The 18,183-nt window shown below is 36.0% G+C and overlaps 1 protein-coding gene across 4 annotated transcripts in view; it reads left to right on the forward strand.

The window, feature by feature from the left end:
• The first annotated feature begins 7,612 nt into the window (after window positions 1–7,612).
• mrps5 (mitochondrial ribosomal protein S5) overlaps window positions 7,613–18,183 on the forward strand; it is a 135,829-nt gene continuing 125,258 nt past the window's right edge. The window contains exons 1-2 of one of the 4 annotated variants that reach the window (XM_061966037.1): window positions 7,613–7,752; window positions 13,242–13,286. In XM_061966037.1, the coding sequence (XP_061822021.1) occupies window positions 13,247–13,286 (40 nt within the window). In that variant the 5' untranslated portion in view covers window positions 7,613–7,752; window positions 13,242–13,246. Of the gene's footprint in view, window positions 7,843–12,003; window positions 12,023–13,241; window positions 13,287–18,183 lie in introns of those variants that run through there. The other 3 variants (XM_061966021.1, XM_061966029.1, XM_061966044.1) reach the window with 3 other exon arrangements.

Raw genomic sequence — 18,183 nt, forward strand, 5'->3', positions numbered from 1 at the left:
TTTTGGGAACACAATTTAGTGTTTACAACGTTTGGCCTCAGGATGAGTCCTTAAAAGAGCCTTCACTTGTTTAATGAACTGGTTTGTCCGAAAGGCACTTCGTCACTGGGCTTAGTCATATTTTAATAACACAAATAATTACACATTTTAAAACACCAGAGGACAGAAAGGTAAAAAAAAAAGTCTCAAGGGGAAGAAGGGGGAAAAAATAGCAAGTAAGCAATAATAAACCAGTCTTTTAAAACAAATAAAATAACACAATAGCCCCCATGGTGGCACGTTTACTTCTTTTGTTTTCCACGTTATTTGTTACCTTTATGATATTTATGACGTGTCTCGGCAGGAAATGAACAACATGACCTGCAGCAGGACATTTTTTATTAGGTTTCCTAGCAACAACAAAAAGTTTCTCCGCATCTTTTTGTCGACATGACTGCAGCTTTATTTGAAAAAGTGACCGTTTGCTGCCTCATCAAACTGTAGGAAATTGGAATAAGACGCACACACACACACACACACACACACACACACACACACACACACGTACGTAGCGGACGACGACAATGATACAATTATTCATTGTTCTTCCTCACAGGGAAGTTGCTGCTGAGAGTTATTGTGCTGGGGGCAGTGACGCGTGCACACATCCTCCATTAACGTTAGTCATGCTTGCACTGTAGATACATTTGCTCAAAAATATAAAACTCACTCGACTAATCAGGGATCGTCTTTTATTGGTCCTCAAAACGACACAAATTCGTTATTAATGAGATTGCACCAATTCACGCAACGTCGACCAATCCCTGCCAATTACGTGCGGCCTTGCAACCTTAGGTCAACTTCCTGTCCATGTCTATGCTGCTAAGCCTTCTGGGTAATTTAGCATAAAAAACATTTAGCAACTCACTTCTTGGTTTCCATTGTATTTAGCATTTATTTATTCAGGACAAGGCCATCAAGAAGAGATTTTCATTTGCTTTTGATTGATTGAGACTTTTATTAGTAGATTGCACAGTACAGTACATATTCCGTACAATTGACCACTAAATGGTAACACCCGAATAAGTTTTTCAACTTGTTTAAGTCCACTTAAATCAATTCATGGTAAAACAACATCGACCGAGCAAAGAGGCCGCATTTACATGTTAGAGTTTTGAAGTGTGATGATACTCCCTCAGAGCAGACAGCAGACGATAAGGAAGCGTTGGATAAAGTTTATTTCTGTAATTATAATTAGTTTGCTAATTCGCTGCCTGAAAACGGGTGACTCCACTGTAGAAATAGCCTGCATGTCTTCTAGCACAGTGGTTCTCAACCTTTTTTCAGTGATGTACCCCCTGTGAATTTTTTTTAATTCAAGTACCCCTAATCAGAGCAAAGCATTTTTGGTTGAAAAAAAAGATAAAGAAGTAAAATACAGCACTATGTCATCAGTTTCTGATTTATTAAATTGTATAACAGTGCAAAATATTGCTCATTTGTAGTGGCCTTTCTTGAACTATTTGGAAAAAAAGATAGGTTTTTATTTGTATTTATAAAGAATTTTTGAATTGTTGCTATTTTTAGAATATTTCAAAAAAATCTCACGTACCCCTTGGCATACCTTCAAGTACCCCCAGAGGAACGCGTACCCCCATTTGAGAACCACTGTTCTAACACATACGCTGCAATGGCTCTATCAATGTTGTCCTGGCTAGCAGTCCCTCCGTTAAAATCCTTGGGTGAAGTGTCTCTCTTTACTAGCTTTGTCGAAGCATGTTGCTTTTGTAGCGGTTTCAGCAGATTTGAATTGCTGTTTTGGGCAGTAGATGGGATCTTTGATCCAAGACACAACTTACATTTAACTAAAATCTTCTTTTGTTTGTGCTCGACAAAAGAAAAGTAGTGAGAATATCTCCATGTTAAGAAACTCGACTGCAGCGCCGCCATGATCAGACACGCCCCCTCTCCCCTCCCTCCCCACACCCACACCCAGACACACACAGAGCGCGCGCCTCTCCCTTGTGACAGAGGAAGAATCAGAAGCACGTCACTGCAGCGCTCCAATAAAACACACTCAGATCTTCTGTTTCTAGCCGATACTACATAAAAAAATAACGTAAAATAACGCAGTAACGCATCATGTAGTTACTGAATATAAAAAATAACTCGTTAGACTACTAGTTACCGCCAAAACTAACGGCGTAACAGTAACGCGTTACTCTGTAACACGTTAGTCCCAACACTTGTTATCCCTAGTGTTAATTATAATTAATTAAACCAGTATAGTAGTCTGACATAAAATCTTAACCTTTTTGACTTAGGGCCCAACTTTTTCACTACAGAGGGGCACGGGGCACACTCAAATATTAACACTGAACTAGTCATTTTTCTCTTGATTTTAATCATATTCAATAATTATATATAACGTACTTAAATAATACGACACAAAGTCTTTGTTATTGTGTTTATTATTTCATTAACACCTAAACATTAAGGGTTAGGTCAGGCTGATTTAGAAAAAGAAATACTAACCAAAGAAGGGACTGACGAAAAATATGTTTACATACAATTATGTGGTGCTAAAATAATTCAACTAAATTAATAATGAATACGTTTCTTAAACAAACTGTCAATAAAATTCAAGTGCAAATGAAAATACAGCTTCACCACTTTAGTCATAATTTTTGCACTTAAGAAACTTCTCCATGACTTTGGCTTCAGACTTCTTCTGCTTGTTTGATATTGCCATTACTGCCACAAGTGGTGGAAAAATGTATTACAACTGAGTACCGCTGCAACCTATGGTTAGGAAACACAGATCTAGTGTCTACTTTTAAGTCTGTGTGGTATAAAAGGAGAAAAATATCAACACAGCATTTGTTTTCCTTCTCTTTTTTTTTTTTTTTTTGCTGAAAACTTGTGCTTTTTGAGGTTTAAGGTTATACAGAACACTTAAATCATTGATATAAAAAAATTCATTAAAAAAACAAGTTTAGTTAATATTATTGACAAAATATAAGCCTCGAACCTTGGCAACTTTTGCTGTAACTTTCTGAAAAAGCTGCAACAATCACAAATAAAATCATAAAGGGATTGATTTGATATGACTCAAATTTGCTCAAATTTACCGTACGACAAAACGAAGATGCCTTTGTTCAAACTACAGTACTTGGGCTCCATCTAGTGGTACGCCAAAGAATCACTTAATAAAATATTCAAACACAGTGTTACTGTTTAACCTGTGCGTAATGTTACAGTGGCCAAAAATAATGAGTATAATTGTTAAATAAAACCTCTGCCTTGTTTTTAATGAATATTTAGGCCTACTACGCTGCTGTGTTTCAACATTTTCTGAAGTGTTACTTGGTGAAGTATGTTGACCTCCGTTTGCGTTGCTTTTAGCATCTTTAATGCACAAAAAAGGAATCGAAGTCGCTACTGCGCCTTCTTTAATGCATCGGTGTGGTGCCCATGCTGGAGTTTGAGCAAACCTTTTTGCACACACAGGGGACACGAGGCAACACCGAGCGGCTCTGGCGAGTCGGCGTCAGTCAGAGGCAATAAAGATGGAGGAGATCCACCTTGAACCTCCCCTGAAATATTTCACCTGCTCGGATGCTGAGGAGAGAGAATGGTAGGTGGCGGCACAGGCGGAAGAGGGGGACGATGAGATGGATGGGTGACGGGATGAAAAGGCTCGTCGAGTTTGTGTGTGTGTGTGTGTGTGTGTGTGTGTGTGTGTGTGTGTGTGTGTGTGTGTGTGTGTGTGTGTGTGTGTGTGTGTGTGTGTGTGTGTTCAATTCCACTAAGTGCTGCAAGCCGGGGATGCTTTTTCATCTAAAGCATAAAGATGGAGGACAAGAATACACATTACTGTTCTAAATGTGCACACACACACACACACACACTTTCAAGAGCAAGCATTTTATCATGGAAAATGACTGTTTGGAGACCAGGCTGCAGAACGAGACAGCCCATATAACACCGATTGAAAGATAAAAGTCTTCATGCATTGAAACAGCTCATGTATAATAAGCTATAGGACAAAATACTACTTTATTAGCGGAAATGTACATCAAAAAGGCATTATGAAAAAATACCCCAAAATATTTTGGGGTATATATATATATATATATATATATATATATATATATATATATATATATATATATATATATATATATATATATAACATTAAAAACATTTTTTAAAGAAATCGGTGATCCACACTGGAAAAAATGCCCCCTTTAAAAATGATTATCAAAAAAATAAAGCCCCACTTAACTTATACATAATGATGGATATAGAGAACATACAAACGCTTTATTTATTTAATTTGCAAATGCACCAAATCATTGAATTTCAAAAATGTTTTATTAAATAAATAAAGCGTATGTTATATATACATATGTGTATGTATATATATATATATATATATATATATATATATATATATATATATATATATATAGATATATAGATATAGATATATATATATATATATATATATATATATATATATATATATATACATATATATATATACATATATATATATATACATATATATATATACATATATATATTTATATGTGTGTGTGTATATAGTGTTTACAAAGTTAAAGGAAGAAGAACAATGATATTTATTGTAAATAAGATATGATTCATCTCTTCATGTGAATCGTAACCGACTTAACTATTTATGAAGAGAACTGTTGTAACGTACGTATTTTACTCAAACTTTATATTTGCGGTTTGCAGTCATCGCATTGTTTTTAATTTATACAGTACTTTTGAGTTTGTTGCGTGGCTGGTCGTATCAGTGTGGAATTGCAAACTAACAAGTTGATGGCTATTTATTGCTACCATGCAAACTTCCGATAGCTAACATTAGCTCTATCATTTTGATTTGAGCATCGAAAGGTATTTACTAGTCCAGCAGGAAGAGAGCCAAGGCAGCATTGGTCTGAAATCCCTCCTTATCTTTGAGCTCATGCCAGTGAGTGAACGCCGGGCCAATGTTGATCCTTGACTGTCCTTTTATCCGGGTAGCCTCCCTTTTTCTTTTTTGTCTCCTTAGACAACATTTTTCGTTTCTTTCTTTTTAATAACTGAAATTAATTTGCGATTTATCCATAGTAGCAATAATTCAAGTAGATTTTAATGAATACAAAACATACATTTATAATCACAATATTATTAAGTAAATTGAGCATTTTATTTATGTCACCAATATTTTTCTTAATATTTTATTGAAAACAGAATCGATAATCTTAGCATTTGATAAATTCAATACACAATCATTTTTATTTTTAATAACTAAAATTAATTTGTGATTTATCCAATTCAAGTATATTTTAATTAATACAAAAAATATATAAAATCACATCAAGATTAATAAATAAATTGAGCATTGTATTTATGTCACCAATATTTTTCTTATTATTTTACTGAAAACAGTGATCTTAGCATTTGATAAATTAAATACCCCAAAATTTTTATTATCAATAATTAAACTTAAATTGAGATTTATCCAGGGTAGCAATAATTCAAGTATATTTTAATGAGTATGATTTTTTTTTTAAAATACAATCACAATAGGATTAACAGGTAAATTGAGCATTTTATTCATGTCACCAATATGTTTCTTAATATTTTACTGAAAACCATAATCTTAGCATGTAATAAATTCATTCCCCCGTATTTTTTATTTTCAATAACTAAACTTAGTTTGCAATTAATCCATGGTATCAATAGTTCAAGTATATTTCAAATAATATTAAAAATGTTTTTAATAAAATCCCAATAATATAAATAAGTAAATTGACCATTTTATTTGTGGCGCCTATATTTTCTTTAAATTTGACTGAAAACGGTAATCTTAGCATTTGATCAATTCAATACCCAATAATTCATATTTTCAATAATAAAATAAATGTGAGATGTATCCATAGTAGCAATGATACAAGTATATTTAAATTAATACGAAAAAAATAAAATAAATCTGAATAATATCCATCCATCCATCTTCTTCCGCTTATCCGAGGTCGGGTCGCGGGGGCAGCAGCCTAAGCAGGGAAGCCCAGACTTCCCTCTCCCCAGCCACTTCGTCCAGCTCCTCCCGGGGGATCCCGAGGCGTTCCCAGGCCAGCCGGGAGACATAGTCTTCCCAACGTATCCTGGGTCTTCCCCGTGGCCTCCTACCTCTGAATAATATAAAAAAGTAAATTGAGCATTTTATTTATGTCGCCAATATTTTTTTCAAATTTGACTGAAAACAGTAATCTTAGCATTTGATCAATTCAATACCCAATAATCTGTATTTTAAATAATAAAATAAATTTTAGATGTATCCAAAGTAGCAATAATACAAGTATAGTTTAATGAATACGAAAAAAATTAAATAAATCTGAATAATATAAATAAGTAAATTGAGCATTTTATTTATGTCGCCATTATATTTTCTTAAAACTTTACTGAAAACAGTCATCTTAGCATTTGATTAATTCAATACCCAATCATTTTTATTTTCAATCATACAATTAATTTGAGATGTATCCATAGTAGCAATAATTCAAGTATATTTCAATGAATACGAAAAAAATTAAATAAAATCACAATAATATAAATAAGTAAATTGAGCATTTTATTTATGTCGCCGTTATATTTTTCTTAAAACTTTACTGAAAACAGTTATATTAGCATTTGATCAATTCAATACCTAATAATTTTTATGTTCAATAATACAATTAATTTGAGATTTATCCATAGTAGCAATAATTCAGGTATATTTCAATGAATACGAAAAAAATAAAATAAAATCACAATAAAATAAATAAGTAAATTGAGCATTTTATTTATATCAGGGATATTTTTCTTAATATTTTACTTAAAACGGTAATCTTAGCATTTAATAAATTACATTTTTAATAATTAGTTTACGATGTATCCATAGTAGCATTAATTCAAGTATATTTTATAGAATACAAAAATAAAATGAAATAAAATAACACTACAATCCATATGTAAATTGAGCATTGTATTTATGTCAACTATATTGTACGAGTATTTTACTTAAAATAATGTATTTAAAATGTATTATTGGGAGCATTACTTTTCATAACAAAATAAAATACAAATATAATAAGTGACTTAAACATTTGATTAATACACCATGAATTAATTACTAATGTAATAGATTAGAATATTGAAATTAGGAAAAAAATATCCAGTCAAATGGAAAAAAAATTATATTCTTAAATTTATTTTCAAGCCTGTGTGAAGCAGGAAGTCCAACCGAGAAACAGGAAGTGATGAAGTAAAAAAGATTGCTTAAAAAACCCAAATTCAAGCTGCATGTAGGATGTGGAAGAAGAAGCTACAAAGTCACCTCCTGTAAGGTGATTCAACGGGAAAGCTAAGAAAACATCGTAAATGTTTTATTCCATTCTAAAATGTGAAGATTCTTCCAACAAAGCAAGCATAAAGGTATGGGTCCAATTAGCTACTCATGTTACATCATCACAAACAACTGCCGTCCAGCAGACAGCACCCCCTAGTGGCCGTAACGCTAAAGGCTTCTTTTTCTTTCTTTTTTTTTTTTTTACAAACACTGTCCATTCATCCTTTCATTTACATCTTTCTCTCACACTCCCGCCTCGCTCTCATTCATCACGATAATCTCCGGTGACAACGGGGCGCTCCTCGGTGGCAGCTCGCTTAGTCGAGGCCGACGCGGGCAGCCTTGGAGGACGACCTTGCAAAATGGAGGTGAGCGAGCGAGCGAGCCCGGTGGGGAAGACGCCGGAAGAGAAGAAGACATGATGTGGGAGGAAGGAAGGAGGGAGGACAGGTTGCCAGGTGTGTGTGTTGGCAGGTGACCTTCATGCTCAAAACTGTGTGTGTGTGTGTGTGTGTGTGTGTGTGTGTGTTTCTACCCTTCTGGAGACATCAACAAGGAAAAGTACCGTCCATATTAGGACCAAAATCATGGTCCCAATACGGAAAACCATTACATCTAATAGAGAGACAAATACTAGAGTCCGTGAACATTGCTCCAAAGTTAGGATTTTTTTGTCGATTTAATGTGCATACAAAAGGTGCCAAAGGCAGCAATGTATGATAAAACCAAGACTGCAGCTAAAGAAGGACTTCCCTACTCATCCCCGAAAAAACCCGCTAGGTGAACAGCTGATTGTACGACTTCCAGTGCTGACGTAAGACAACCCGCGTCCCATATGTGACCATAAGATGGACAAATACACTACGGTACTAAGACTATAGTGGCCGTTAACAGTTAGCTTCTACAGCGGGGTTGCCCAAAGTGCGGCACAGGGGCCATCTGTGGTCCGTGACACGTTTGTCGTCGGCCTTAAGCACATTACAAAAAACAAAAAATAGAGATCTCATTTGCACCCCTGGTGGTGAAATCTATAAAAAATGAGGGCGGTCCCAAAAAGGAGGGATTTTTCCAATTGACTGTGTCAGTTTTAAAAGTGCTCCCCCTCTGGTCAACATATGAAATAACAAGTGTGTGTAAAAATTTTAAGTGCTCCCCCTCTGGTCAACACATGTAATAACAAGTGTGGGTAAGATATTGAAATGCGCCCCCATTGGCCAAAATTAATTTAAAAAAAATATGTATATAGAGACTTACTGTAATAACTTGAAGTAAATAATGAAGATTAAAAAAAACAATTACAAACAAAAAATTCAATTAACTAATAGCAGTCTTTTTCTCACAAAGTGTCAACTTTTTTCTTATAAAATTGGGAACAATTTCTCATATTCTTTCTGTTTCTGTAATATTGCAATATTTTCTCGTAAAAATATGACTTTTTCATGTAAAATTATTACTTTTTAATGCCAAATGGTGACATTTGTCGTATAAAATTCGGACTTTTATCACACTATTGCCAATTTTTTTGTTGTTCTTGTAAAAAAGTGACATTCTTTGAGTAATATCATGACTTTTGTCATAATTTTGCCAAGTGAAATTCCGACTATTATAATATTGCCAAAATTTTACAGTTTTCTTATAAAATGTTGACTTTTGTAGAGTAAAATTACGACTCTTTTCATAAAATTGCCAAAATTTTAAGCTTTTCTTGTAAAATTGCGAGTGTTATTGAGTACAATTCCAACTTTTATCATAATATTGCACACATGTTCAGTTTTTCTTGTAAAATTTTGACTTGCGTTGAATAAAATTACGACTTTTATTATAATACTGCCAAAATTCTAAGTTTTTCTTGTGAAATTGTGACCTTTTTCTTGTGAAATTCCAAGCAATTTTTCACAACAAGCTTTTTTATATTTGCATAGTATGTATATATTATTAATGTTGTAAATACACATCTTTATATATCTAGAAAGGGTGGTCCTAAAGAGGTAGGCATTTTTCGGAGGCATCAAGAAGGTAACAAATACAAAAATGTGTGTGTGTGTGTGTGTGTGTGTGTGTGTGTGTGTGTGTGTGTGTGTGTGTGTGTGTGTGTGTGTGTGTGTGTGTGTGTGTGTGTGTGTGTGTGTGTGTGTGTGTGTGTGTGTGTATTTCTACCCTTCTTGAGACATCAACAAGGAAAAGTACCGTCCATGTGAGGACCGGTGAACAAGTTAGGCCCAAAATCATGGTCCCAATACGGAAAACCTTTGCATCTAATAGAGAGACAAATACTGGAGTCCGTGAACATTGCTCCAAAGTCAGGATTTTTTTGTCGATTTAATGTGCATACAAAAGGAGCCAAAGGCAGCAATATATGATAAAACCAGACGGCTGCTAAAGAAGGACTTCCCTATTCATCCCCGAAAAAACCCGCCAGGTGAACAGCTGATTGTACGACTTCCGGTGCTGACGTAAGACAACCCGCGTCCTATATTTGACCATAAGATGGACAAATACACTACGGTACTAAGACTATAGTGGCCATTAACAGTTAGCTTCTACAGCGGGGTTGCACAAAGTGCGGCACAGGGGTCATCTGTAGTCCGTGACACGTTTGTCGTCGGCCTTAAGCACATTACAAAAAAACAAAAAATAGAGATCTCATTTGCACCCCTGGTGGTGAAATCTATAAAAAATGAGGGTGGTCCCAAAAAGGAGGGATTTTTCCAATTGACTGTGTGTCAGTTTTAAAAGTGCTCCCCCTCTGGTCATCATATGAAATAACAAGTGTATGTAAAAATTTTGAAGTGCTCCCCCTCTGGTCAACACATGTAATAACAAGTGTGTTTAAGAAATTGAAATGTGCCCCCTTTGGCCAAAATTAATTTAAAAAAAAAAAAATATATATATATATATATATATATATATATATATATATATATATATATATATATGTAAATAGAGACGTACTGTAATAACTTGCAGTAAATAATGAAGATTAAAAAAACAATTACAAACAAAAAATTAAACAAAAGCAGCCTTTTTTTCACAATGTCAACTTTTTTCTTATAAAATTGGGAACAATTTCTCATATTCTTTCTGTTTCTGTAATTTTGCAATATTTTCTTGTAAAAATATGACTTTTTCATGTAAAATTATTACTTTTTAATGCCAAATGGTGACATTTGTCATATAAAATCCTGACTTTTATCACACTATTGCCAATTTGTTCTTCTTGTAAAATAGTGACATTTTTTGAGTAAAATGATGACTTGTCATAATTTTGCCAAGTGAAATTCCGATTATTATTATTATAATATTGCCCAAATTTTACAGTTCTCTTATAAAATTGTGACTTTTGTCGAGTAAAATTACGACTCTTTTCATAAAATTGCCAAAATTTTAAGCTTTTCTTTTTTGACTGGTATTGAGTCAAATTCCAAATTCCTTTGTGCATTGACGCACAGCATAAAAAGTTTGGTGGACAAAATGAGACAAAAAAGGAGTGGCGTAAAACACGTCTCAGAAAGTCTGAGAAAGTTGTACATGTAAACAAACTACGGTGAGTTCAAGGACCGCCAAAATTAGTACGACAAAACGGCGCTCACCAAATAGTCTCTAATCAGTGAAGCATGTTTAATAGAAACAGTGTGATTTCTAACAATTAGGGAGATTTGTGTCATGTTTTCCCTCCTACAGAAACCATACTAAAGCAAAAAATATATTTTTTCCCCTCATCAAAGTGGATTTATAGGGCTTGAAAGAGTGACGTGGAAACGCAATGCATTGTGGGTCTTGCTTATTTACATGGCTGAATGCAGGACTTTTTGCTAAAGTTTTGTTCTTTAAACAAGTTCAAAACATGGCGGGAACGTGCGGCATCATGAACTGCCACAATCGTGATCATGATTGGGTAAGAAAAAAAAATATTTGGTGACATTTTTGTGATTTCTAGCATGAAAGCAAGGCCATGGAAGTCGGGTTAGTGAGCAAACATGACTTTTAACGCCATCATCTGGTGTATGTTGGTTTGTTTGCCGCATTTTCAGAATTTTAAATCAAAACACGTTTTATTCTGTTTCACACGAAGCATTTAGTAGGCTGTTAGCATTAGCCAAGCTAGCTGGGGGCTACAAACAATGTACAGTATTATGGAGTGATGGGTACGCACAAAAATGTGTATTTTTGGTACTTTAGCGCAGTGATCAAAGTATTTTAAAGTAATAATTGCTTGCTTTTTTTTATTAAATAAGGTTGGGCACCATCACTCCATCTCGGACATTTAAGAGATGAAAGGCCGTAGATTACGCGCAATTTGTAAAATCCCATTGAACACTTAAAAATAAGCTCTTAAAATGAAGGTGCAAAAATAAGGAATATGTAAGAAGTGCCAAAAAAAAAGTGTAAGAAAATAGCGCAAAGTGTGAAAATCTATACATAGAGAAAATAACTACACTGCTCAAAAAAATTAAAGGAACAGTTTTTTATCAGGGTATGGCATGAATTCAATTGCACTTTTCTGATAAGGTTTTGGTCAGGTACGTGGCAGAGGGGGTTGTTAATCAGTTTCAGCTGCATTGGTGTTGATGGAATTAACAACAGGTGCACTAGAGGGGCAACAACGAGATGGCCTCCGAAACAGGACTGGTTTTGCAGGTGGAGGCCATTTCAAGTTCCTCCCTCTTGATCTTTTTTAACTGTTTTTCCGCAAGTGTTGTCTTTAGCTAGAGTCATTATCAGGACTGGGAGCATGAGGCGATTTCTTAAAGGGGAACATTATCACCAGACCTATGTAAGCGTCAATATATACCTTGATGTTGCAGAAAAAAGACCATATATTTTTTTAACCGATTTCCGAACTCTAAATGGGTGAATTTTGCCTGCCACATCATTTTTTCACTTTGATTTTTGGGGTGTCTATATACTGAGCCCTCTGTAGGCTGAAAACTTGTATTTCCATCAAAAGATGTGGCATCCTTTTGTTCCTGAGACATTAAACTGTCCATATCAGTATAGATATCCGACATTGTAATCTGATGTGTTTTCAAAGTGTTCCTTTAATTTTTTTGAGCAGTGACTATTTAGTTACAGCTGTGCTCTAAAGGGTGAGCGTGGCAAAGGCGCTGTTGTATTACCGTTCTTGGTGGGGTCTGACTACGGTCCCTTTGAAAAAATCCCCAAAACCGCCATACTGTCGAGATTATTTTTCCTGTTTTATCCACAGTTTCTTCATCTTTACTTCCTCTTCTCACTCCATGCAAAGAATCAACCGCCTGACAACAAGATGGCGTGACCAAACCTGATAGTTAATGCTTTTACCTGATTGGCTGTTAGCGTGTCACTCCCCTTGCTTGGTTACCAGAGAGCAAGTGCCTTTGTTCATGCAACCAACCTTGCCTTTCTTCCGACAAAAAAGAAAAAAAAATACTGTATTTTTTGGACTATAAGTCGCAGTTTTTTTCATAGTTTGGCCGGGCTCCAGTGCGACTTATATATGTATTTTTTTCCTTTTTTACTATGCGTTTTCGGCAGGTGCGACTTATACTCCGGTGCGATTTATACTCCGAAAAATGCGGTAGTTATCGAACAAACGCATTTTTTATTGATATGGATTATATATCTATCGCGATATATATTGATATTGTTCTATCGCCGAACCCTAGTGATGTTTAAAAATTCTTTTTTTTAGACAATACTTTATATCAATCGATTGCTGCATCTATTTTTGTTTTGATATTCAAACTTCCCATCAACAGGAACAATGTGCTGTTTCGCCTCGTCCGTATTGACTCGTTCAGTACTGCAGCCTTTGCAGGAAATCCTCTCCTTGATTGATTGACAAGTGTTTTTTTTACTCTCTTTTGTGCTGATCCAGGATCGATGATCCAGTCTTCCTTTCACCGTGACGACACACGCCTGAGTGAGTGCACACACACACACAACAGACAAGGATTCTGTGGATAATGTATCACTGCTTTGTCGCATCGCCAACACACACGCAGATGATATTGACGGAGTAGTGCGACACTTACAGTCAACACCATCTCATTCGCACTTTCTGCTCATTATTTCAAGCCCAGGCTTCCAAAGATAAAACATGGGCTTGCTACATATTAGAATAATGGAGTTCATGGGTCAAATTTCCACATAAAGTTATTTGTATATTGCAGCTTTCATGTTATATGAAAGTACATAAACTTAAAGTAAGTGAAAATAGAACATTAAAATCACCTTGAAGGGGCGATTTGCAACATTTATACTGATGTCTAGAGGGCGCTAACTTTCCAGAGGTGGGTAGAGTACCCCAAAATTGTACTCAAATAAGAGTACCGTCACTTTAGAATAATATGACTCAAGCAAGTAAAAAGTAGTCATCAAAATAATTACTTGAGTAAGTATACTTAAAAACACTTAAGGCCCAAGCTGTTTGTTTACATGCTTTTTTTTATTTCTCTTTGCTATTTGGGCTTATTGGACCCTAATTAGAATAAAAACTAAGAATCATCTTTTTATATGATGTACTTAGTCCATAAGTACACAAACGTGTACTTCATGTTTAGTGACATGCTAATTCTTATTTTTACACTTTTTTTCTCCAAATTCCATTGTGTGTTATACTCTTCTGACACCACCAGATGGCAGTATAAGTGTCCACATAAGGGCCATAAGACCCCAATTCAGGAGTGTACACAATTTTGGAAATAAGAACTAAAAGGTGCTGTCCACGCATGTGGCCAACTAAGCCTTTAGAGGTATTAATGCATAAAAAAAACTACCCAAGTATTGTGTAACTTGTGAGTAACTTCTGATTTCTTTATTAGCTATTTTTTTATGTTTCTTGGACTACAATTGCAGTCTGTGTGTGTGTGTGTGTGTGTGTGTGTGTCTGTGTGCGTGCGTGCGTGCGTGCGTGCGTATAAAACATAAAAATCATATACAATTTTCTCTCGTGAGAAGTGGAATTCTTGTAGGCTAAAATGTGAACATTTCTACTGACACAGATGACAGCACATGATATATATATTATTTTTACTAATTTTAAGGTATTCATTGAATATTTGTGCTGCCTTGTCTGACGTCATATCACTTTTTACCGTCAGTACGTTTCTATGCACCAAATGAATAATTCCGTTTCTTCTATTTTCTCACCTACATGTTAAGATGTAGTAGTATCTCTCATTTGACTGTTGGCCATAGGCAGTGTGCCTCTTGTACACTAGTCAATATTAAATAAATATGTAGGTAAAAACGAGGCACAGTTGAATAAATTGGTGTGGTATATAAAAGCTAATTAATACTAGATAAACAAGGAGTTAAAAATATTATGAAACAATAAGATAAATAAGAATAAAGGCCAAGTTGAAACTATATTAACCATATTTAGTAACAACAGGAAGTAGGAAGTTGTGTTTTTTACACAGCCAATCAGCAAAGAAATGTAATGAAACAAAAAAAAAAGATTGTATTATCGTAAGAAATAAAGTACAGATCAGAAACACAAATATTTTGTAAATCAACTTTTTTTTTAAATGACGATCCAAATAATATTTTTTTTACTTGAGACAAAAATCTTCAAAAGGGGGGTCCGCAGATATAGCGGGAGGTCATGAATTTTTTAATTCCTTTTGATTAGACCTTTTTAATTATATTTTAGTAAATTTCTTCCCGCAATGTTTCCATTTTTCAACACGAATAAACATTGGTGCAGTTTATACAGCAAATGGCAATGACATGGACACCCTATCACTGTACCTTTCAGGCTTAAAATGAAAACATGAATAAATCATTAGATTGTTGCATTCATGTCAGCGTTTAAGGTAGCTAGCGATTTAAAGATCTTACCGTATTGCACTGTAATATGGTATCTTAGAACCAGTTTGAATAAAAACAGGATGTACAAACCCCGTTTCCATATGAGTTGGGAATTTGTGTTAGATGTAAATATTAACGGAATACAATGATTTGCTAATCCTTTTCAACCCATATTCAATTGAATGCACTACAAAGACAAGATATTTGATGTTCAAACTCATAAACTTTTTTTTTTTTTGCAAATAACAATTAACTTAGAATTTCATGGCTGCAACACGTGCCAAAGTAGTTGGGAAAGTGCATGTTCACCACTGTGATACATCACCTTTTCTTTTAACAATATTCAATAAACGATTGGGAACTGAGGAAACTAATTGTTGAAGCTTTGAAAGTGGAAATCTAACACAATTTCCCAACTCATATGGAAACGGGGTTTGTATAAGTAGGGAGTCCCCGCTCCGTCTCTCCATCAGTTTGGCCTTAATAGTGTTAAAGGGGAACATTATCACCAGACCTATGTAAGCGTCAATATATACCTTGATGTTGCAGAAAAAAGACCATATATTTTTTTAACCGATTTCCGAACTCTAAATGGGTGAATTTTGGCGAATTAAACGCCTTTCTAATATTCGCTCTCGGAGCGATGACGTCACATCGGGAAGCAATCCGCCATTTTCTCAAACGCCGAGTCAAATCAGCTCTGTTATTTTCCGTTTTTTCGACTGTTTTCCGTACCTTGGAGACATCATGCCTCGTCGGTGTGTTGTCGGAGGGTGTAACAACACGAACAGGGACGGATTCAAGTTGCACCAGTGGCCCAAAGATGCGAAAGTGGCAAGAAATTGGACGTTTGTTCCGCACACTTTACCGACGAAAGCTATGCTACGACAGAGATGGCAAGAATGTGTGGATATCCTGCGACACTCAAAGCAGATCTATTTCCAACGATAAAGTCAAAGAAATCTGCCGCCAGACCCCCATTGAATCTGCCGGAGTGTGTAAGCAATTCAGGGACAAAGGACCTTGGTAGCACGGCAAGCAATGGCAGCAGTTTGTTCCCGCAGACGAGCGAGCTAAACCCCCTGGATGTCTTGGCTCACACCGTCCCTTATGCCACCGAAGATGATCAAGAGAAGAATATCGACCCTAGCTTCCCTGCCCTGCTGACATCAACTCCAAAACTGGACAGATCAGCTTTCAGGAAAAGAGAGCGGATGAGGGTATGTCTACAGAATATATTAATTGATAAAAACTGGGCTGTCTGCACTCTCAAAGTGCATGTTGTTGCCAAATGTATTTCATATGCTGTAAACCTAGTTCATAGTTGTTAGTTTCCTTTAATGCCAAACAAACACATACCAATCGTTGGTTAGAAGGCGATCGCCGAATTCGTCCTCGCTTTCTCCCGTGTCGCTGGCTGTCGTGTCGTTTTCGTCGGTCTCGCTTGCATACGGTTCAAACCGATATAGCTCAATAGCTTCAGTTTCTTTTTCAATTTCGTTTTCGCTACCTGCCTCCACACTACAACCATCCGTTTCAATACATGCGTAATCTGTTGAATCGCTTAAGCCGCTGAAATCCGAGTCTGAATCCGAGCTAATGTCGCTATAGCTTGCTGTTCTGTCCGCCATGTTTGTTTGTGTTGGCTTCACTATGTGACGTCACAGGAAAATGGACGGGTGTTTATAACGATGGTTAAAATCAGGCACGTTGAAGCTTCTTTTAGGGATATTGCGTGATGGGTAAAATTTTGAAAAAAACCTCAAAAAATATAATAAGCCACTGGGAACTGATTTTTAATGGTTTTAACCCTTCTGAAATTGTGATCATGTTCCCCTTTAAGGACCCCTCATATAAGATCTTGGGATCAAGGCTCATGATGCAAACATGCCTTGTTTTTGCCACCGTGTTTGTAATTTCCCCCAGAAGTGCAAACGGTGATGCTTTGCATTAAAGATCATCTCGAGGGACATAAAGTGATCCGCCTGCAGTCAAATGATCCTAAAAGTACATTTGGCTCCGCCTCCCGAGTGCCATCATTCATTCGGCATGATGTGACAGATGGAGGCGGATGAGAGCGATGGCTTCGAGGGAAGTGAGAGAATATTGCCGCCGTATGAAAATGTGCAACAATAATGTATGGTTATCATGTCGTTATTGGCCAAAAGTCATCATGCAAAGCGCTTCCAGCGTGTTGTTTACTTCCGTAATGACACAAACTTTTTGCATGCTTGTTTTGTCTAAAAGAGTTTCCTGCTACACTCCGGCAGAGTGACATTCATTATTTCTGGGGAGAGGAGTTCCTTACATGGTACAGTACTCACACCGTCCTTCAGTGTGTGTACTGTACTTATCGGTCATCTGGTAGCAAACATTAAATTTGACATTTGTGTTTTTGTTTTGTGGCCAGCTCGTAAAAGCTGAGGCGTTGCAATAATGGAAGCTATCAACTGACGCTGTAGCTTTAAAAAATATCCTTGCTGTTTATGTGCGACGTTTCAGTGCATCAGCAGAACTGTTTAGGTGCATTTGGCACTCACTCTTCTTTTAGTTATCGTTGCTCTACTTTTTTTTGTAGTAAAAAGGTGTTTTTCTTTGGAATTTTTTCACTTCCCGGCCCATTATTCATTATTCACTCTGTCATCTTTTCATTTTCCCTCTCTCGTTCATGCTTCACCTCTTCCTAATCTCACCATCATTCATTCTCTCCTGCATTTATTCTCCATCTTCATAAATTAATGATAAATGGGTTGTACTTGTATAGCGCTTTTCTACCTTCAAGGTACTCAAAGCGCTTTGACACTACTTCCACATTTACCCATTCACACACACATTCACACACTGATGGAGGGAGCTGCCATGCAAGGCGCTAACCAGCACCCATCAGGAGCAAGGGTGAAGTGTCTTGCTCAGGACACAACGGACATGACGAGGTTGGTACTAGGTGGGGATTGAACCAGGGACCCTCGGGTCGCGCACGGCCATTCTCCCACTGCGCCACGCCG

The sequence above is a fragment of the Nerophis lumbriciformis genome, linkage group LG02 (genome assembly GCF_033978685.3).
Source record: "Nerophis lumbriciformis linkage group LG02, RoL_Nlum_v2.1, whole genome shotgun sequence".
NCBI classification, from domain to species: Eukaryota; Metazoa; Chordata; class Actinopteri; order Syngnathiformes; family Syngnathidae; genus Nerophis; species Nerophis lumbriciformis.